General features: G+C 47.7%; 1 protein-coding gene across 4 annotated transcripts in view; it reads left to right on the forward strand.

The window, feature by feature from the left end:
* The window catches only part of TRABD2A (TraB domain containing 2A), a 77,643-nt gene that overhangs the window by 3,811 nt on the left and 50,905 nt on the right, over window positions 1-22,927 (forward strand). For all 4 annotated transcript variants that reach the window (XM_054185822.1, XM_054185823.1, XM_054185825.1 and 1 more), the window contains exon 2: window positions 3,716-4,276. In XM_054185822.1, coding sequence (XP_054041797.1) covers window positions 3,716-4,276 — 561 coding nt within the window. The remainder of the gene's footprint in view (window positions 1-3,715; window positions 4,277-22,927) is intronic.

Below are 22,927 nucleotides of genomic sequence, written 5' to 3' on the forward strand. Positions count from 1 at the left end.
ACGCTTTTCCAGGATTCCTGCAATGCCTGACACTGTTGTCCCCTCATTTTGGGGAAGCATTGTCTGGCCTTATATACCCCCATTGCACTTCAGGGTAGGCAGTGGTGTTTGTCCCCTGTGCAGCCCTGGTTGAGAAGGGAGGCTTTCCCAGTCTTGTTGTAGGGAGCGGATCCCATAGGTCCTACTGTGTTTTCTCTGTGACAGTGTCAGCTTGAGCAGCTCCTTTTCCTTCTCTCTCATTCCCCTGGTGGTTGGGGAAAAGTCTTTCTCTTTCCTCTTCCTTGTTCCAAGGAATTTTTTGGCTGGGCTGATACCCTTAATCATTTCACAGCCAGCTGTTGCTCACCTGGGGAGGTGAGGCAGGGGAGCAGGCACCATGCCATAGTGCTGAGTATTCAGAAATACGTTGATCTGGGACTATGTAGTGGGGGGTTAAACTTGAGGCACAGTGGAGGTGTGGTGTGGCTAGTGTGACACTGCCTTGGATCTTGGTGTGGCTGCAAACTGGGAGACCAGTGTTCTCATGCGGGACTGCTGCTCCCTTTCTGAGGCTGACCCTCTATTTCTTCCCCTTGCTCCTAGTTTTTCCCATCACAAGTAATGCATTGAGCACCACCTATAAACTGGAGAGCGGAGACAGAAATATGCATCTTGATCTATACGTAAACTGGACTTTTTGTTGTTTTCCTGCTGAAAGTGAAATTCTTAGAGATATACAACCCAGTTTACTTAAGCCTCCAATTTGGCTGTAATTTATGCTGGTTTTAAAGCACCCGTTTCTGATGTAACAGTTATATAGAAGGATCCTACTGCAAAGGAAAATTGAGTTGTAGCACCTTTATCTGTTGCATTCTCTCAGGGAAGCGAGGTGAGAGAGAGGCACTGCTAGTAGTGGCGTATGCTGCGATGCTGAACAAGCCTCGACACTGTTCCTGTGCTATCTCACAGCCACCTACAGCATTGTTCAGTGGCTCCCCTTTTATGTTCTTGGGCAGAGATTATACCTGTGCTTTTCCCTTTCTATGTGAGCTCCAGGAGGTGCACAGAGAGTGCCAGAAGGTAGAGCAGGTGAAGCACAGACCTGCTCAGGCACACCAAGGACTTCGCCCCATCCCCTCGCACACAAAGTGGTAGCGGGCTGTTCGCAGGGCTCTGCAGGGTCTGGGGATGTTTCACAGCCCCTCATGCTGTCTCCAAGAATTCTGAGAAGGGAGACCCGGGTGGTGCTTGTGGTAGGTTGCCTAATTCATGCCTGCTCCGGTTGGTGTGAAAGTGCCAGCAAGAGTGCCCAGCCGCTCTGCTTTGCCAGGTCTCAGTCTCTAGGACTGTGTGAGAAGTTTTGCTAGGTCTCAGCCTGCTTTCTTCTGCCTGTGCTGCAGGCTCTTTAAAGGAAGACTTTATTTGCTCTGTGCCTGATGGCCTGTGTGATTTCCTCAGTGGTACCACTAATAGCTGGCAGTATTACTCTGCTTTCAGTATCCAGTTGTGAAAGTCTGCAGAGCGAAAAAAGTGGGAGCGCAGTGCTAAACCATTTTCTAGCTGGGCTGTGTGTAGTAGTCTGGAGCAGCGCTGATGATCTGCGTTAGAGCCTGGTACCATACATCTGAGCTTGAGCCTTCTGGCTGGGTTTATTCAGGAGCTGAACTGAAGTTTTAAGCAGGCTGGTGACCACTTGTTCCTTTTGATTCTTTGCAGTCGTGGCTGTTCTTGTGCACTGCCATGTACATGATCAGACTTGTGCGAAGTGAAGGACTGTTGACCTCCTGACCTCATGCCTGTTCCAGGTGCCTCTTCTGTCTTTTCGCTTGCTTGTATTTCTGGTCCTTCCTCCTTGCTGTCTGATAACTACTTCCAGTTCATTTCTCACCACAGCAGTGTGTCCTTCCATTTTTCCCTCCTGACAAATGGCAGGAGGGAACCCCATCTCATTTTCTCTCCCGTTTTACTTTGTGTATTCATTTTGCTCTTTTCTTCCTGGGTCTGTGTCAGATTCACGCTCATCTGTTGCCCTGTACCTTCTTTACCTCTCAGTGCTGCATCATGTTTATTCTCCCATCTTCCCATGGTCTTCAGGAGAGTTTTTATGGTTTGTAATTCAGGAGTGCATTTCAGGACCGTCCTACAGGATCCAGAGTTGTAGCATGGTGTTACCAAGGTCTGAGGTATCCCTCAGACTCTCAACGTGCTGCAGAAGTGGCTGAAGAGCTCTTTGGAGTATGCTTGGTACGTCGGTCCATGCTGGTGAGCTGGACTGGTAGTAGCACTTTGCTGAAGTGCTGCCTGATCTGTGGCCTGGGTTTGACATAGACAACTGCCGGAGAAGATTGTCTGGGATAAGCCATTCCAGAGCAGTCTTTAGGATTAACCTTTCTGACCCTGGGCCTTTAGTATCAGAAATTTATAGGCAGTGTGCTTCTGATAAATTCCTCCAAGCAACCTGTTCTGCATTTGGCAGTCAGGCGGGCTTTTTAGATCAGCACACATGCACATGTAGCCTCAGACCTGAGGTTAGAGTTTTCTGCTGGCTAAAGTCTGACCAGATGTTTGAGTGCATCTGGAAGCCTGTCCTCCTACTTAGACACGCAAAGGCTACCTCCTCCTGTCTGCGTGGACAGGCAGAAACTGTGTCCATCGCTCCAGTAAAGACCACTGCACTAGTGGGGTGATGGAGGTCATGCCTGCTGCTGGTGTGAAGTGACTTGGCAGGATCCAAGCAGGATTCATTTTGCCCCATCTGCTCTCCTGTCCGTCAGGATTGCTTGGGGCTTGAGCACAGCCCTGTGCTCAGGTATTCCTGGGGATGCTGTGAGGCACATTTTGCAGTGCAACAAACTTAAAAGTCTGATACTGACTTTCTGATGGCTGTGGGTTTTGAGAGATTTTAAAAGCTAAAGAAAGCAGCTTTTTCATCCTCTGCGTTTAAATGAATATGCCCTGGAACCACAGTCCAAGTTTGGCCTGCAGAAGCTCTTCCCTTATTTTCCAAGGTATTGCATGTGCTTCTGTGCTCCTTAAGAAAGAGGTGAACTGGGCTGTGAGGGGTCTTGACTGTGTGTCTGTCTGTCCATGTGCTACATCCCTGTGAAACTATCTCTGCCTGCTCCAGCAAGTCTGCCTGTCAGACCTGTTTTGTGTCACTCATTTGTTTGGTGTCTCGCTCCAAGCGGAAAGTTCCCCCAAGGTGCTGTGGCACCCTCTGACTAAGTGTCACAGCAGTTTCTTTGATGAAAGGTGCCTTGCTGTGCTGAAGTCAGAGGCGTCAAGGTGAAGGTGATTGAAACCCTATTGTCCTGCTCTGCTTCAGCAAAGCGATGCCAGCTTTTGACTTGATAAAAGGTGTAAGCTGGATAAGCACCTTGCCTGGACCATAGCCTGCCTGGGCTATGCTCTGCTGCTGGTTTTGGAAGATATCTGAGGTATAAGCCTGGGTGGTGTTACTGCTAAGAAGACCCAGTGTCGCCTTTCAGAAGGAGAAAGCCAAGGCCAATCTTCTTGTGGTTTTAGTTAATGAAAGATAAATTTTGACCTCAAGACCTGAGAAAAAGGGTGGTCAAAGAGGACTCTGTGAGCAAAGCCACTTTAGGAAAAGTCCGTGCTGGCATGTTGCTGAGCCAGGTGACCTGCTGGCTTGGCACCTTGTTTTCCTTAAGCCCTGTGCTGCAGTGGCCCAGCGTAAATGTCTGTGCTTACTCAGCTGTGTCTCCCTCTCCCCCAGCAAAGCGAGCTGAACTCCTTCCTGTGGACCATCAAGAGAGATCCCCCGTCTTACTTCTTTGGCACCATCCACGTCCCATACACTCGTGTCTGGGATTTCATCCCAGAGAACTCCAAGAAGGCCTTCCAGCAAAGCCACATCGTATACTTCGAGCTGGACCTCACCGACCCCTACACCATCTCAGCTCTCACCAGCTGCCAGCTCCTGCCACAGGGGGAAAACCTCCAGGACGTGCTGCCCCGTGACATCTACCGCCGGCTCAAGCGGCACCTGGAGTACGTCAAGCTCATGATGCCATCCTGGATGACCCCAGACCAGCGGGGCAAAGGGCTGTATGCAGACTACCTCTTCAATGCCATTGCTGGCAACTGGGAGCGGAAGAGGCCAGTGTGGGTGATGCTGATGGTGAACTCTCTGACAGAGGTAGACATCAAGTCACGAGGTGTGCCTGTCCTGGATCTGTACCTGGCCCAGGAAGCAGAGCGGCTAAGGAAGCAAACGGGTGCTGTGGAGAAAGTGGAGGAGCAGTGCCACCCGCTCAATGGGCTGAACTTCTCCCAGGTGAGACGGAGTGGTGTGCAGGGTACCAGGCTGGCTGCTCGGGTGGCTATCCCAGCAGCAAGAGCACAGGCTGGGACGTGAGGTAAGTGCTCTCTATCCAGAGACTCTCACGTTTGCTCTGTGCAGCCCATGCCTTTGCCTGTGCCCTCAGGAGAGTTTGCTAGCTGTAGGAGTTCAGGCTACATCCTAAACTCAGACCTGGCCTGGGCAGACCCCTCTCCTCTTCCGTGGGCAGCCTGGGGCAGGCTCTACCCTAAGAGACACTGGACTGTTGGATGTCTGCCCTCTGACCCTGGCTGAGCTGCCCTGCAGGAGCCCAGGGCAGTCTGCGGCTCAGTGACTAAACTTGTTTTTGTTAAGGAGAAAATTGTGATCACCTGGGGGAAGCAGGGGTGCTGTGAGTAAAGCTGAGAAGTAAACACTGGTTGGAAAAGTATCCCAGTGGACCTCTCAGTGCCCTCAGAAATAGGGGCCCATCCTCTGCATTGGGAAAAGTGTTTGATTTTGTTTCTTTCTCTTCCTTTGAGACCAGGTGAGGGTCAGCACAGCTTCCTGCAGGGAGCTCCACAGGCTGGCGCAGGCCCTTATACAAGTGCCTTTGTGTTGGCAAACTGTCTGGAGCTTAGCACATTGTTCATACAGTGTCACACCAGGCATGTAGAACAACCTCTCCGTTGTCCATGTGTTGCATGGGGTGGTTTTGGCCTCTCCTCTTTGAACTAAATACACCAGGGAGCAGTGTCTGTCTCGGTGGGATCACAAGCAGGTATATAAGGTTGATCTCTGGTCTGGGATACCTTTGCTGCAGGGAGGTGCTAGGTTGGGGAGAGGAAGGGGTGTTTGCTTAGCAATAGGTAAGACCTGCTGTTGCAGCTTGTCCTGGTAGTCCAGGGTAGGACAACCTTTGGTCATGGGCCTGGAGAGTTTTGACTGATGCCTGACCCTTCCCCTTGCACCCTACAGGCCTATCCCATTGCTGATGCGGAGTTTCCCATGCTGGAAGGGAACGAGCAGAAGGGGAGATGCAGCCCAGCAAGGGGAGGGACAGCAGTTCAGGGCAGATGTCAGAAGTGCTGCTACCCTGGCCAGTCTTGGGGGGGGACCACAGTGCAGGGAATAGCATGGCAGCCCAGACTGCATCACTTGAGCAGTCCTTAACTGCAGGCAGGGCATCCGCACTCCTCTCTTAGCTTATTTGGAGCTGGGCAGCCTCGTTCGCATCTCCAGTTTTTTGCTTAACTGTGCTTTGAATCCTCGTGCTGTCACTGTTTGCTCACAGCTACCCTAGGAATGGTTTGGGAAGGCCCGTCTCCTCCACTTCTTATCCAGTTGAGGCTTTAGTAACATTATGGCCCATGTTTTTCTTTTTCTGACACTGGTCAGAAAAAGACCTGGCCCTCTGGTTTAGCATGGCGGGGGGCTGGGATGTGCTTTCTCCATTGCCTTCTAAGAAAGTGGTAGGGAGGCTGGGAAACATAGGTTGCAAATCATGTCCCTGTTAAGATCATGCAACAGTTGACACTTAATTTAGGCCTTCACACACCTTTCCCCAAAGAGCAGCTGTTGCTCTCCTATTTTGTAGGTGCAATAATACCACGTGATCTGGGAAGCTGCGTGGGCTGGGGACACAGAGCTGCAACATCCAGGTGATACTTGTTGTGAGAGCCCAGCTGAGAGGCTCAGGGTAACCAGAACTGCAGGAGAAACTTAGCTCTAGTTGGGAAAATCACAGCCACACGGTTACCCCATGGTGGGTGGAGAAGTGTATGAGCATCATGCAAGCTCTGGCTGCTTCCACGCCTGCTCACTTCCAGGAGGAAGGAGGATGCTGTCCCTTGACGCAGCAGGTATGCAGAAGCTACAGCACCACAAAGTCACACCCCCACTTCTGCCCACTACTAGATTTCCAATACAGGCAGCTCAAGGTAAAGGAGAACCAGAGGCAGGTGATTTTTATGTTTCTAAGCCAATTTCGTGGTTGTTTCAGAACCTGACTTGTGAACTCTTGTGGTTGGCAATTCTGTAAATCTTTGATTTCAGAGCTTTCTTCTCTTGATCAGGTATTAGAGTTAATTATGTGTTTAATGTAAACCAAACAAAGACTTTGAAATAGGCTCTTTGAAAATTATTTCCTTTAGTATTGTGCTGCTGTCTGGGAACCCCCAGTATGAGACCCACTTCTGCGTCTGCCTTTCTCATGAGCGAACGCACAGGGATGACTTAGAAACTTCTGCTGGGGAAAATGGGGACACAAAACCATAAGGAATGGTCTAATCCTGTGCAAGAAATGCCTTTTTTTTGTTGCAGCAGAGTTGCAGAGAGATTATTTACTTGGCAGAGAAGCAAGTTTAGGGCTCTCAGTTTGTTTCTGCATAGGGTTTGCTCTTCGTTTCACTTACAACACGGTTGTACTACCTGGTGAGGAGGACTCCCAGGCCACTTACAAGCAATACATTTTTATTAGCTAGGTCCCTCTTTTGATGCATACTATCAGACAAGGCCTGGTTGGTGTGGGTATGTTATTGCAGGTGAAGGTCTGGAACAGTTTATCATTGATTCCCTCCATCAGGTTGCACGATGCCAAGTATACTGCAAAGCGCAGGCAAACCCAAGCTAGACACTTCCTTTTTGTCCTTGTGAGGAGAGAGAGGAAAAAAATGAAATAAACAAAACCCCCACACATACAACAGCCAATGCTGCCTGTCATGGGTCTCTTTTTCTTTGGCCGTATTTGTTCCAGTTTCCTCTTTATCTTTTGTTTTATGACTGTGGCATTTTACCTCTCTGTTCTTGCTCAACTCAGGCTGTCTGGCCACATAGCCAGGTCATAAAAGTATAATTTCTATGTGGTGCGCAATGCCATGTACACAATCTGTGAAATACTTCACTGCCTCCCCAATCCCCATCTCTTCGTCCAAGATCTATGCAACTTTAGGGAGTACGGAAACATTTAGTCTGTCTGCATGCCAGGGCCATGGTGTTTATTTTCCTGCTTCGTGCTGTTTCCATCCTAGTTTGTCTTAAAAGACTTTTTTCTCCCACCCCTCCTTCTTTCATGGGTAGTGCCTCTCTCGTTGCAATACCCTATAAAGATGCAGGTTTCATTTCTAGCAGCATCTGGGCCTATAGAAGATAAAAAGCTTTGTTGCTGTACATAATTTGCCCCTGCTGACTTGGGTAGCAGTAGGAAGCAGGGAGCCGCTAAGGACTGACTGCTCCTGAAACCCTGGCTCTAGCTCTGGGGCTGAGCACTTTCTTTTGCATATTTCAGCATACAGTTAGTTGCAGGTAGAAAATAAAGCCAAGGCTTCTAGAATTGATCATTTTCTGTTAATTAGGACATTAATTGTTCACATTTCTACACAGAACAACCTCTGCAAGCAACAAAGCACTGAGAGATTCCTGCTTTTCTCTGGAGGGTTACCAGCTGTTCCACGTTCTGGACCGCTAACATGACTTTGAGAGCTGTAGACTCCTGCTTAGCAAATACAACTCTTCTGACATAACAGCAACATCATTTTTCTTGCTTTATCGATGGACTCACTTGGGTGAAAGGGTCACCCTTAATAGCCCCTGGTATAAAACTATTATTTAGAAGCAGTCCATATCTGTGGGGAAGCCAAGACACCACTGCCTTGTTACATGTGGAGGGGGGAGTTGGTTGGATTGTGTTTTTTCACCTTCTAAGGAAGTTAGAGAAACAGGAGTGATGGATTGCAGTTTTGCCCGAAAGATATGATATGAAATTGGGGAAAATTGTGTTAGTCTCCTCATTTCAAACAAAGGGCTTTTTTGCTACGTTGGGTTGATCAGTTATGATGTTTGTCTTTAATTTCCGGGGTGATGAGGTCAGATCTGGCAGCGTTTCCATTCACGAGATCCTGGTTAAGGTTCACCTTTGACAACAGAGAAACTCAGAGAAAGAGCCAGTAAGGAGAGAAAAACAGCACACGATGGGAGCTCTGCAAGGAGCAGTTCAGATCCAAACTTGGAGCAAAGCAAAGAGCAGTTGCTTGATGAAAGAGCTGACAGAGGAGTGGAGCACTCACTGCTGAACAAGTTGGACGGGACACTACTTGCGGTAACCTGATTGCATCTTCTGCCCCGAGGGTGTAACTTCAAGATGTACGCGTCAGCAGCAGCCCTCCCTCCCTCCCTAGGTGATGGGAACATCAGGGTTTTCTGCACATGAACTGGAGCTGAAAGAACTGAATTGATCCTATTTGCATCTTTGGCTGCTGGAGTCTGTGACCTAGATTTGTTTTTGTTTTCAGTTTGTGTGTAGACACACCTGCAGCCTCCACGTCTAGACATCAGGGATGGGGAAAGGGCTGGCTGGTGGAAACCAAAATAGTTAAGGCTTCGCATTTTTATTGTCATAATGAGAGTTTAATTAAGATCTTATTAACTACCTGGGGAGCTCAGGGGGTGAGAGTAAAAGGGGAATTCAGCTGCTGGTCTGCTGTGTCTGCATTCAGAAGGGTGGAGACTTTGTTTCGAACAGCCTGGAGTCTGCGGTAGGGCTTCAAAATCCCAAACTGCGGGTTTTGCTGTGGTCATAATGGTTTGCACCGGTCATAACGTGCCATTATAAGCTCCTTGCATTTGCACACTGCGCGCGTATCAACTAGCTGGGTTTTCCCATTAAAAATGCCCTTTGCTCAGCATTAACCCGCATAAACGGAAGACGTCAGGCGGTAAACGCGGCTTCGTCTCTCCTCGCAGCTCCCACAGACAGCCCCTTGCCTGTGGCTGGCTCCCAGTGTTACGTGTGAGCATGCCAATACACTTTCCTCTACTCCCAGTTAGCGAGGGCTGGGCAATGAGTTGCGCGCACCACTCTGGGAGTGCTGGTCACTGGGTTATCCTGCTTTCCTCTGACAAGTCAGCACTAGGCGGGTGGGGTGGTTGGCAGACACACTGCGTAACACTTGAGACCCTCTAGCTCTGGGTGAGAGTATTGTTGCTGCAGAGGAGCATAGCGCTGTCAGTGGGCTCAGAGGGGTCCTGGGCATTGGAGGCCACTCAAGGGAGCACGGAGAAGCTCTGGGCTGAATGCTTTTTGGGGCAACTCAACCAATAGTGAGGAGTGTGGAGAAGGGAGGGGGGATTGCAGGCTTGGCTTGTTCAGCTGGTCAGGCAGTCGGGTGCCTCCATGCTAACCTTTGGTCTGCACGTTCTCAGGTCTTGGTGGCCTGAAGCTGTGTCTCCATTTGACACCTGATCCTGAGGGCTCACTGCTTACTGCCCATTACTAAACCCAAAGTGTGGGACTGTAGCTGCCAGCTTTTCCCTTGGATAGCAAGGTTGCAGCCGGCGTGGACAACCTAAAGGCACATGCCTGCAGACTTGTAGAAGACAATTTCATTTCCGATCTAAGAACTAGACTGCATTGCTGTCACCCTCCCATGCAGCAGCTGTATGACAGTTCCATTTTGGCCCAGACTGGATTGCCAGGTCCATGGGGATCCCACCTGGCTCCTGCATCCCAGTGACAGAGTTTCTGTCCCATGGCAGTGGTTCTGAAGACTAATTTTTAGTTTTCTTCAACAAACATGGACACATTCAGACCAAGAATACAGCTCAGCATCAGCTTTCAAGTGTTTGATTTTGTGAGGGTTTGTATTCCACCAAAGAGCCCCTGCTATCAACTTTCCCTGCCTTGTGCCGGTACTGCAACTGTAATCAGTTTGTCCTTTGATGTTCTTTTTGTTCAATGAAGCAAAGGGAAACCATTGAGCCTTTCCCAGCAGGGCATGTTTTCTACGTGTTAACTAATTCCTTCAGCTCTTCCCAGGACTAGCAGCATCTGTCTTGCGTCGCGGCAGTCACGCGTGTACTCGGCGCAGTGGTGTTGTCACTATCCTTGTCTTCCCTTGTTTATGCTTCTTAGTTTGTCTGTGGCTGTTCAGGCACAATGGTTTTCTGAGAGCTCATGCTTGGGGGACGCAAGGTCATTTTTACTCTCGCATCTTCCCAGGGAAGAGAGGGCATTACCTGTATTGTTGTGGTCCAGTCCCTGTCTGCTCTTTGGCCAAGACAAACTGCAAGCCAGCAGACAATATTTGTTTTAACAAGAAATCCAGATTACATAGCACCTCTGCTCTCTTCCCTGAATTATTTTGCTCCCCTGACCTTTGTTTTATCTGCAGAATCCATTAATCATAGAGTTGGGATTGTTGTGGTTTTTTTTGCTCTCTGAGTTGAGTAGTTGAATGCTGTATGGCAAAGAACTTCCCCTGCAGAGGTCTTCAGTAGTTTACACAGTTGTTTCTCTCCTGCACTTACATTTTCAGGTCTACTAGCTACAACTTCTGTTTCCCATGTCTTCAGTATGTGATGTGTTGGTTTTGTATTTCTCTAAAGTCCTACTGCCATACGCTCTATTCAGAAATCTGTTCGCTGATGCTATTGCCATTACTAAGTAAACTTGAAAGCTTGCAAAAAGCTGTCAGGATTTTTGGAAAAGATAGGGTTTCCGTTATCCTTATTGACTTGCAATTTTCTATAATCTTATAATTATCTCCTATAACCTTCATGAAGGCTTTTATTATATAGTTAGAAATGTTGATTACAGCTAGGATGAGGAGTCTGAAAAACAGTTTTAAGGTATCTATTGCTTTATCTGGCCTAATGCAGAAAGAGAGCAGCAGGAACAATTCTTCATTGCTTTTCATAACAGAGGGTAGATTGGATCCCTCAATAAAACCACTATCAGGCAGCAGGCTTAGCAGGTAGATGCATGCCCGTGCAAGACATCGTTCATTTCTGGCATGCAATGAATGAAGAATGCTCGGACACCAAGACGTGTGAACAGTTTCAAAGGCATGGATGAAGAATAGTCAGACCAGGGAGTCTCATACATGTTCTAGGTGCCTTCTCTGGCTTGAGACATCCCTCAGCCCCTGACAGCTTGAATTGAAGGCAGGTGCTAGAGAAAGAGCTGCTCTGTAGGTTCTCTGCTATTGTTTGAGATAGGGTGCTGGGCTTCTGTCCTGCTGGGGCATATGCGAGAAGAGCATTCCCAAAATGTAACTGAGACTGCATTTCCCAGAGGGGTGTTGAAAATGAACAGCTGAAACAAAGGGCATGACTTCTCTTTGGAGATGCTGAGCTATGCTGGCAGTGCTGATGGGGACGGAGTGTGTCCTGGCTAAGTGTCCGGTCTGGGACTCACCTGGTGCCAGGCTCTGCTGAGAGTGCTGGTAGCTGGCTGCCAGCTCTCCTTCCTCCTGGATGTCCCACTTGCTTTGGGAAGAGAGATACCAGGGCAGACTGGGCTTCTGGGTTAGCGTTGCCGTCACCCCTGCATGTGCTGTGCTCTTGGAAAGCAACAGCTCTTCTTGCCAGGTTGCCAAGTGAGATGGTGCTCCCAGCCATTTTCCTTCCAAAGCCTGACCCTGGCTCACGTGACGGTCCTGCATGCAGCACCTGCAGTCTGAGCATCAGGTGATGGTGCATCTGTCCTGTCTCCTGGAGCGTGCAGGCGGATGCTCAGAGACTCAGACTGAGACAAGTGGCAGTAAAAGTTGGTGCTCAGACACAACATCTTTTAGACTCCATCGGGTTGCTGAAGGGAGGAGGTGGGCTTGGAAGTTGATAAGGAACAGGTCAGCCAATCTAAGCTTGGCAGTGCCCCTGCTGGAGCACTCAAACATTCACATTTCCTTCCTTTTCATGAGGCTTACCTTTTTTGAGCACAGAGAGGTCAAATGTGAACAGACAAGCACATGGGGAGTAGTAGTTGGCTGTGCAGTCTGAAACCAGGGAGAGGTTTATGAAGAGATCCATCTATGCAATTTAAGAACAGTCCTGTCAATTAAAACCAAATGCGTAACAGTGTTTAGTCTGCAATTTACTGTGATCACAATCCTGTCATATAACTGTGTAGGGGAAGATTAGGTAGCTGGCCACATGCATTTCTCAGTCTCTTTGGTCTAACAAGATTAGCAGGATTACCAGAACTCAAATTAATCTTTGACAAAAAAAGACACATTGTTTCTGACTTGACTTACGTGAAGATCATACAATAAATGCATTACAGGAACATTCTAGCAAATTATTTTTTTTTTAATGTCAGCTTTTATGCGTTCTTGTGTTGACCTGTTTTGCTTTCCAAGCATGGTTCTTTTTGCACAGAGGCTGCATCATCAGTGGACTCAGTGCTAGAGTGTGATTTTCATCTTATTTACTCAAACCCTTAATTTCTGTGTGGATTACTGTCCAAACCACGACAATTACTTGTAATTTGTCAGTGTGTCCTACTCATCTTGTGTCCCCCAAACAGTACCATGGGAGAAAAATATTTATACATCTTTATGCACTATCAGGCCGTCAAAGCTCAAATCAGCTGGGTTTGCAGCTGTATGTGAAATCTGTCTGATTTTGCTGCACATAAATCGATGCTACTTGATCCAGACAGCAAGCATCATCCCATGGATGTTCCTCTCTCCCAAAGGTAAAAGCTGAGGTGCTGTCTGCCTTTGTTGGGTATGTCCGGTGGCAAGTTATCCTCATGCTGGCCACTTGGCGATAGCTGTAGTGAGAGACCCCACTGAGACATGTGGCTCAGGGGCAGCACATCATGCCTTGTCGCTGTCTTGAGAGTGCCCCAAGTATGGTCAGCCCCCTCCACCTTTCAGAAGTGGCATTTGTTGGCTTACTGGGATGCCACACAGGGCAAGCCATCCTACCCTCACCAAGGAGATGGGTTTCATGGTGTGCTCCGCTTGGCTGAGCAAGGAGCCCACTCCAAGCATGGCTCAAGCCTATTTTTCACTCATGCTTGAGGCAAGGCAGGAGGGGAGTGCATCACTACAGCTCCCAGCTTTGCTTTTCTGGCACCTTGGGGCATTTTGAAGATCTTCCTGTGAGCTCAGAGGAAGTGTTTGGACTTCTTATGGGAACCGATTACATAAATAACACCAGAAGCTCTGAACTAGACAGAGAGCTGTAGCCCTGCAGTGATGTGCTGCTGGATGTATTCCAGCGCAAAGTGTTGTTGAGGACCCTGCTACTGATGCTACAGCCCTGGATTCCTTTGGTTCAGTGAAGGCCAAATTTTCAGTTGTTTCAAGTAAAACCTCAGCCGACAACGAAGAACCATGAGGCCATTCTCTCATCCCCCCACACCTGTGGAGGGGAATCAAAAGAAAAAGGCGAAAGTCATGGGTTGAGACAAAGGCGGTTTAACAGAACAGCAAAGAGAACAGGAAAACACCAACAATAACATTGACAGAGGAATGTACAAACACGATTACAGAACCACCGCTCACCCACCGGACCCAGGACACCCCAGCCCGCTCCCAGCAGCGACTTCCCACCCCCTACCCCAGCAGCTCCTGGCTCCTGCCTGGGCATGGGTCCATGGGATGGGATACCTGTGTCCCTGACGGAGCCTGGGGAGAATTAACCCTAACCCCGACGGAACCAGGACAAAGCTTTAGCTTTGCTAGGTGTCCTGGATTAACTGCTTAAAGATTTTAACTGCTGAGAAAATTTGACCTTTCATCTGGACATTGTCCCAAGCCTAATTTTCCCATCTCTCCAACTGCAAATGTTTCATCAAACCATTTATTCCTGGCTCCCTGGTACACCTGAAGAAACCAGGTGTACCTGTCCTTAAGCTAGGACAAGGATGAAAAGCAGATTTTCTTATTGCTTGGGGCTTCTCTTCTGCTTGTTTTGTAGGGGAGAGCTGGCTAAATCACTCAAGTGCTCAAAATCCACTGGTCTTTTCACACAGTTTTACTCCTCTGCTGTGCACCCAGAAGGACAGGTACATTATGTCAGAATCCAATGGTAGAGAAGGCTAATGCAGCTTAGCTTTCCACAGTTGCGTAGAATCAGCACAAAACTAACTCTCCCGGGTCTTTCACTAGACATCTCTGGGCTGTGCAGCTTTGGGAAGGCTTGACACTGTTTGTTTGACCAGGGCTGTCCTAGCAGGGAAGACAGGCCCTTAGCCAGTGCTAGGCAGACAGAGGTTTGCTGCTGATGTTCTGAGCTCAGTTTTGAAGCTCTTACCTTTTTCCGGCCAAAGCAATGCATTCTGCTGGGAATGCGCAGTCTATAATCATACAAGAACTCCTCCTGACTTCCATGTATGCCTGGGGAAATTCCTGTCTGTGGAGTTTCATGGTATCCCCCGAAGTGCAAGCATACCAAATTCCTCTGTAGCTCTTAGAGAGAGGAACTGAAGTCCTGTCACTGTTGGTATGTCTGGCAAAATGGTCTCTGGTGATTTTTAGGGCTGAGATTTCCGTATTCAAGCAGTTGCAGACGTCCCGGGGTGAGGTATATCTATACTGTCCTTGAGAGCATGGTGGGTACCTGGTAGACAGATAGTGTAACTTTCAGTCTTGCATTGGTGAGAGGTGACTAAGCAGACCCATTCCTCACAATCTGGCTGCTTGCTCCCAGCCTCTCACCTGGGAGAGATTACACTGGGCACTGCATTTCCAGTTTCCCAAATGCCTGCACAAAGGCTTGACCCTGCAAAATGCAGGCGTGCAAGGAGTAGTTGGGAGCTGCTGATGTAGGCATTACTGATGAAACAATTCAAACAGTATGGCCTTGAGGCTGGACTCCTGGACAGTCTCTGCTCCTCAGCCAGCGTACAATAACTTGTTAGGCAAGGGTAGTTTGATCACAAGTTTCATCCCTGTGGGATTTTATAAGGCCTGATTGTTAAGATAAATGGGCATTTGCTACAGCTGGAGTCCAGTGGGATGAGTTGCATGTCTGGAATGTTAATAATAAAGTAGCCACAGCCATGCTTTCTGGGAAGGATGAAATGGAGAAACGAGGTGACACCATGCATCTTTTTTTTTTGCTGTGAAGCTCTTGGCAAGTCAAAAGAAGAAGACACGGAAAGCTCAAGGTTGTAGCTGATCAACAACAACACAGGGGATGGAAGTACTTGTTATCAGTTGTCCAGTGCCTGGGTGAGCACCTCCTTGAAACTCTGCCAGGGGAGAAGAAAGAGAAAAAATATGCTTCCATTTAGGTATTCCAGATATGTTTTTGCAATACTGAAAGAAACCTATTCACCTAAAAACCAGAGGTGAATAATATTCAATCTAGCAGGTATCATGGCTGGCTTGGAATAATGAAATTTCAGACCTCATCCAGGTTAATAAAAATGAATTAATCATGGAACTGAAAAGGGTGTTTGCTTAGGTACAAGTAATCGTGACTGAACTCAATTTGCTGTGTGAAAAGTCCCAACCAATAATATGTATGTTTAGTGCTTTAAGGGGACCCAGTTTCCCCAAACTGAAAATAATTATAGGCCAAATAAAATGGGAGGAAGAACTTAAGCAAAAAAATGTGAATGATAATTGGGAGTTGTTCAAGAATCCTATATGAGGTCCCTGAGAAACCACAATTCTGCATTTACAAAGATGAATTCTTTAGTTAAAATAAGCTGGTTTGGTTAACAGAGAAGATGAAAGCAGCAATAAGAAACCCAAAATGCAATGAATGGAAAAATAGAGGAAGCAACGTGGACAAGTAATCTGCAAGGAAATGCAGACAATTGATGAGAGAACTGAAGGGTACCAATGAAGAGCCTTTGGGCATTGTATTTGGAATGATAAGAAGGGGTTCTTTAAATGTATGAAGGATTCATTAAATCCTACCAATGGTACAGGCTCCATACTGAACAGGGTTGCAAAATTGTTCCTTATGAAATACAAAAGGCAGAAATAACCAGTTAACTATTTCTTGGTGTTTGGAAAGGATAAGACTCTGTATTCATAGCTTGGTCATAAGGAAATATTTTCTGCTGCAGTAAGAAATTACTTCCAGTAATTAGATAAAATGTTAAATGTCAGTGTTTTTAAATGTACAAAACATTTAGCAATTGTTAACTTACAGTCCAGAATATTTAGAGACTAAGCGAAGGAGCTCTTTGAATCATTCATATAGGCACTTCAAAAACTTAAGGGGAGTGGAAAGAACCTACGGTATCAGCATTATTCTGTGAAAATAAGTGGGTAGTTTGTCAGGCTACTCAAACTTCAGTTTGCTCAAGGCATAAAAAAGCTGATAGACTCTGCAGCTGGTAAAGAGCTGAGAGAAGGCAGGATGATGCTAGCCAATTTCCCTTGAATGGAAAACTGGCCTTGTCAGACAAATGTGATCCCACTCCTTGATAAGAGTATGATATTTGGTGATAAGAGTCATTGTGTTGACATAATCATACATAGATTTGAAGGCTTCTGACCTTGTTCCTCGTGATGCTCTGATATAGGAGTACACACTAGACTAAATCAACATGGCTTATTGTAGGCAGCCCAGGGGAAGTGATCATTCTCATAAAATGGCTGTAGATGGAGAGAGAGTCATCCTCCACCAGGGAGGAGGGAAGCTAGAAGATACTTGTAAAGAAGTATTGAAGGTATCTGTTCCTGGCCCTGCGTTACCCAGTGGCTTTGTCGGAGATGTAAATAGCAAATAATTGTTTGCACAGACATGGAGATCCTGCAGATGGAGGGAAGGTGAACAACAGATCAGTTGTGGGAGCAGAGCTGAGTCGTCTGGAAAGCTGGGCTTATCCAGTGCTGTTAAGTGCAAGGTTGTACATCTAGGAGCAAAGCATGGAGGTCAAGCTAAAAAGGCTGGAGACCTTACCTGGAACACACTGATGATGCAAAGGGTTTGGAAGATAACTGGCTAACATGACTGTCAAGCCCAGCACTGCAGCTGAGGGGGGAGATTGCAGTCCTCAGGTGAGTGGTAGGAGCAGGAGAGAAATGTGCTGGGGAGCCGAGTGCAGTAACGCTGCTTAGTCCTGGTGTCAGCACTTCAGAATGCATTGAAGAACTGAAGCAATGTCAGAAAAGAGCTACAGAATTAATCTGGGACCTGAAGACCATGCCTGCATAACACGAGAGTAAGGAAACTTGATCTACAAAATTATTTGTAGAGAAACTGACAAGTCATTTCATGAGCATGCTGGGGTATCTGTCTGAGGAAGAGGGACAATGCAGTGAAAGCCTCAAGTCCAGTGGCCTAGCTGCTGAGGATGCACACTATCAGGATCGATATAATTGGTTTCTAGTGAAGGCAATTAGCCAGTTGAACAAATTTCCTTGGGACCTGGTGGAATTGCCATCATTCAGGCTTTAAATTGCCACCAAATAGCTGTCTGAAACAGAAAAGATTGCTAGGTAGTGTCCAAAGGCTGCTGATTCATGCATGGAATCAATATGTGTTTTGTTCTGTCTTATAAAATACCAGTTTGGGGCATTTAGACATCTGCAATTAAGGCTAGACAAGAGGTTTCAAGGAGCTTCCAGATTCTCTTTTTTTTTTTTTGGTAGATCTTTTCTGTAGATCAGGTTGAAGCTCCGCAAGTTTGTTGCCAGTGCCAATATGACTTTATGGTGATCTGAAACCAGACTCTTGTTTTTTTACAATGAGACATAGGACAAGAAGTTACTGTAAAACAGAACTACTGTGACTTTAGCACTGGGGCAGGCAGGATTTGGGGGGCTGCTGCAGACCAAAGCTGTGTGCTCCCTGCCGCACATCCTCTGCAAATGGGCTGAGCTTTTAGGAGCAGTGAAACACCGCCACCAAGCAGAGGGGCTCTATTGTGTGCTTGAGGTACTGGAGGCCTTTGCCTAGGCAGTTCCAAATGCTCTTAGGCATCAGCCAAATGTGTGTGTATGTGTTAGAGGGACCAAAAGACTTGTAGGGCTGCATTCAGTGCAGAGGAAGGTCCCTACAGAGCAAGCACCAGCTCTTCCAGCCTCTTTACCTGCTTAACAAGGAAAGAAGTGTGACCATAAAGCTATAATGCTGCTTGGAAGCCACATTTCTGCTCAGTCTGGTCGTTAGAGTTCAATGCCTCCTTCATCTCATTATGCCTCTTCCTTAACCTCTGTGTTTTATATCTGTTTCAGGAGACTGGAAAGGGCAGGGATAGCTCACAAGGAGCACCAGGAAGATGAACAGTGATTTAAAAAGCACTTGTGTTGCCAGGTCCCTTTAGTCTGAGGTTATCGTGGAACGCAAGACACTTTTCTGGGTGCTCCAGTGAAGATGACTTGAGTTGGTCCCCAGAGCAGTGTTTTGTGGTAGTTACTGGAACAACAACAGTGGCAGGGAACCTGTGATGCATACAGGTAGGAAACTGAGGCATCAGTGATGCTGGTAAGTAGCAGAAGTTGCTCCTCTTGTTCATACTGTCTGGGAAAGCTACAGCTTGTATGCACAGTGGCATTGTAATGAATCCTCTGGGAATAATCCAGTTCCCTTTGCTTAAAGTTTGGTTGTTATTTTAACCTAGTCCAGTTTGACATTAAGAACTAAAATTTCCAGGCTGGATTCTTCAGTCTGCGCTCAATCCTGGCCAGCTGGCCAAAGCAAGAGTTGGAGCTCATGAGCGCTATTGCAAAACTGTTTCCAAAATGTCATCATAGTGCCACTGTTATAGATAGCATCCTGGGGATGTCTCTTCTGTCCTCCTCATGTTCAGCGAGGATTGCAAACCTCGCCAAATGCATTTCCTTGCTCAGGCAATTTTCAGGCTGGTAGCTTTCAAGACCATTAAGGTGTTCTGAAGACCTGTCTTGAATGTATCCATTCCCTGTTGTGGTGGATTAGGGAAGCTGGGTCGCCTGCGTAAGCAGCCCACTGTCTGTGGCTGCTGGAGCATAATGTTTTCATAACTTTCAGAAGTCACGGTCTCGCTGGAGAAAGTCCTTGAGAGAAGGCACTGTTTTCGTATTCCAGTGCCATCATGTGTGACTATGCACATGCGGTAGCTAAGCAGACATCTAAAATGTAGAGGAACTGAATCCTTTGGCAGCTCAGGAACCTAAGTGAATCAGAGGCTGTGTGACTGACACAGGAGACAAAGAAGTGTTGCCAGGCACCGTTGTCTTTTAAGAGATTGTCCTGGTTCCACCTCAGCGTGCAGCAAAGAACCACCGTCCGCTCTCTCGTCCCCCGGCACCTGTGGAGGGGAATTGGAAGACAAAGGCAAAAGTCATGGGTTGAGACAAAGGCGTTTTAACAGAACAGCAAAGGGAACAGGAAAACACCAACAATAACACTGACAGAGGAATATACAAACACAATTACAGAACCACCGCTCACCCACCGGACCCAGGACACCCCAGCCCGCTCCCAGCGGAGACTTCCCGCCCCCCTTCCCCAGCAGCTCCGGGCCTGGGCATGGCTCCATGGGATGGAATACCTGTGTCCCTGCCGGAGCCTGGGGAGAATCAACCCTATCCCCGACAGACCCAGGACAAAGATGTGTGCTGGTCCATAACTGTTGCTTCTCTATACCCTGCTGTTAGAGATATCTCTCTGGAGGGAGCCACCCTGCAGGCTCTTTGCTGAGCTCAGTGCTGGTGGCATGGAAGGGGATGTGCAGGACTGTATGCTGGCATAAAGCAGGCTCCCAGGCAATGCAGTGGAGTGATGGTGGTGACTTGTGGTATCTGCCTAAGCTACACAGTTGTGATCCTATGTCCCACATGCTTTCCTGTTCTTACTCTTAAGATAGGTGCCGGAGACCTCTAGAGAGGCTGTTTGTCTACATCTGTAGTAAATGATCAAGTGGCTGCAGAGCTGCTGCTTGGTTCTAGATCTGCCCAAATAAGGGGGTTTGCCATATGATGAAGAACCAGAGTGGTGGATCCAGCATGTGTCCCCCAAGTCAGAATAAGCTTGTCTTAGGAAAGATGGTGAAAAAGGAATCCTGCAGGAATCTTGGGCTGTCTTTGGAGGGTCCTGTGTAGCCAGACAGAAGGTGAGCTGCTTCAGATCTATTATAAATTTTGCAGGTAAGCTGCCCTAGCCTGTGGTGCCATTTTCCTTTTCCTCCTCTGTGACTAGCCTTTGTGAAGCTCAGAGCCTGGCAAAGAGCTCCCTCTGCATGCAGACCAAGTGGGACAAGGGTGAAGCAGGTAGACTGTGGAAACTGGAAAGGTACCAATAGTCTTGTTTTAATGGATTTTGTGAAAAGTGAGCTGCTGTTCCTCGATACAAAGCTTGTGTAAGTCAGGAAAGAATCTCCTGCAGACATCAGTGGATTTCTGCTTCAGTCCCTCTAGGAAAAATGGGAGAAGTCGTGGGAATAAATTCTGATGTTAGATCTCCTTATACAAACATGGGACCCATTGGCCTCATGGACTTCTCTCTGAAAGACTCAGCTGGTGTACACTGAGTTTACAGCTGCTCATCTGTGCAGGTGGTGGGGTTCACCTTCACTTTTTATCCTGCACACTGGTTTCCTGAGATGTGTCCCAGCCAGGGAAAGCACCAATCCCCTAAGTCAAGCATGTTACACACAGGTAACATTGAAGGGTACTAGTTCTGTAGTCACATGCCTTAGTCACACTGGCCTACATCCTGAAAAGTGCCCACTCATTCAAATGCTCAGGGCTTGCAAATCAGCATTGATTCATTGATTTTATTAGAACTATACAAGTTTTTCCCTCTCGGCTCTCTCTTTTTATTCTTTATATGGGTACCCATGCATACAGTGCCTGAGTTTTGAATGGGGACTGAAAGACTGTGTTATATGGGGCTAGAACCATCCCAAATGATCTCAGCTCGTTAGGAAACTTGCAAGTGACCCACCTGTCTTCCTGCTGTTTCAGGACAAGCAGCTTTTACCTGCTGTCCCTAAAACTTCGCTCCTTCGGATTATGTGGTCAAGAGCCTTAGACATAACATTAAGAAAAACGCTCTATGCTCAGATCTGTATTCCCTTGGCTTGTGTTTTCTTCTCCTTCCTCTCTCCCCATCTTAACATAAATGCCGTCTAGGGCAGACTTTGCTGCTGATGCAGAAGGTTAATGAAACGTTACTTCACACTCACATGGTTGTATGCACAGCACCAGCCCCCAAGGTGTGTGTGCAGCAGGAGAAGGGGAGAGGCGAAGCGGTGGGGATTTGATTTACTCCCAGGCTCTGCCTCAGGCTTTTATTCTGCACTTTGTCCCACATCCAGGGCTCGGTTTTCTAGAAACTCTCATGTGGGTCTGGCTTGCCTGGTACTGTGGCACTATGTATGATGCTGCTGCTGTCACCTTCCCCGCTGCCTCTGAACTCCACAGGCATTGGGAAATTCAGTCCTGTTCCCCCTTCCCCTTCCCCCAAATACTGGCCTCATGTGGTTTTTTGGAGTAAAGACAAAGGGGCAGAGCTAGAACGGAGTTTTAACTGCATTCTTGACTGGCTCCTTTTTCCAGTTTAATATCAACACTTGGCCAGAATTTGGGATTTTTTTTTCCTTTTATTTCTTTTTTGCTGGAATACACAGACACATTTATTCCTAAGACAGTTAGGCAGGTCTAATGCAAACCAGTGCCTGAGGACTGACTCTAAGCAGCCAGCATTTTGGCCTCCACCGGGGTTCATGTTTAAAAACAAAGGTAACCATTACGCAAACTTTCCTGGGCTGGTGGGTGACAGGTATCAGCTCTGCAAGAGCATCGCTGCTTGTGTCAATACGCTTCAGCTCCATGCTGGAGCTCCACAGTCCTCCTGGGAGCTGGTGTCTGTTGTGGGTTTCTTCCTTCAGCATCGGGTGCAAACGCATGTGGCGTCCCGGCAGATGGGTGCAGAGCTGGGAGAAGCAGGTTTCCCTGCTGGTCTCCTGCCCTCGGCACGTGTGCATCAGGTGGTGGTCCTAACTGTGAGGAGATGACCAAGAAGGAAGCCCAGATTCCTGACAGTCTGACTGCCTGTCTCCCACGACCTTGTTACATACTACATGGAAAATGTGCTCCTGGCAGGACTGTGTTCCTGGCTGGATTCATACATCTGCATGCTCTGCAGGTTGCACATCCAGAGCTGCAGGGAGGTGTCAAGAGGATGCGGAGAGGGGTGGGCTAAGGCTTAGGTTTCCTCTCACTGACGGCCCCTTGTGATGTAAAAAGGAATGCTCTTTCCTCCAGCTGTGGAACAGATCATGAGCAGGTGAGACAGGTTCGTCGGGGCATGTGCTGTACATACACAATGCCATCCTACAGATGTGTAAAGAGTTTTCCAGGGCCTGTAGTGGTGGGAGTTGTACAAACACCTATCAACTTCTACCTGGTAGAGGGAGAAAAAAATGTAACTTATTGCAAGGCTGGGAACAAGGCAGTTGCTCTGGTGCTGCTGCATTTCCCCTGCTTTTCCTCCCAGTTCCTGGTTCCTGTGCTCACCCACATTTCTCAAGGTCTTCCACAACGAGCCAGAGGTTGTCCACGTTGCCTTTTTGTCCCCAAGGGACAACAAAATGCTTCTGTTCAGACCCTGTCTGTACGCTTTTGATAAAGAGCACTTTCCTTCCTTCTCATGTCACCCATGCCAGGCAAGGTGAGCACTGCTGAATTAGAGAAACATGTGCTTTGAAGCCGGGATCTCACACATGATTGAGCAAGATCCTCTTCAGTCTCAGCATCTCTGCTTGCAAGTGCCTGCCTCTGCACTGCCAGAGCATGAGTGTGTGCTTTGGCATTGTTGCTGGTCTGCTTGAACTTGTTTTCTGTTCCTACTGCTTCTTAATCCAGCCTGGCTTCCCCAGAAACGAATCAATTTATGATCCAGGGTCTAGCCACAGGTCATGTAATGGAAACCTGGAGACCCACCAATGTATGAGTCTTCACCTTAGGTATTTTAAGTATTATGCAGAGC

This window comes from Rissa tridactyla, chromosome Z (assembly GCF_028500815.1).
Source record: "Rissa tridactyla isolate bRisTri1 chromosome Z, bRisTri1.patW.cur.20221130, whole genome shotgun sequence".
In the NCBI taxonomy this organism is placed as follows: Eukaryota; Metazoa; Chordata; class Aves; order Charadriiformes; family Laridae; genus Rissa; species Rissa tridactyla.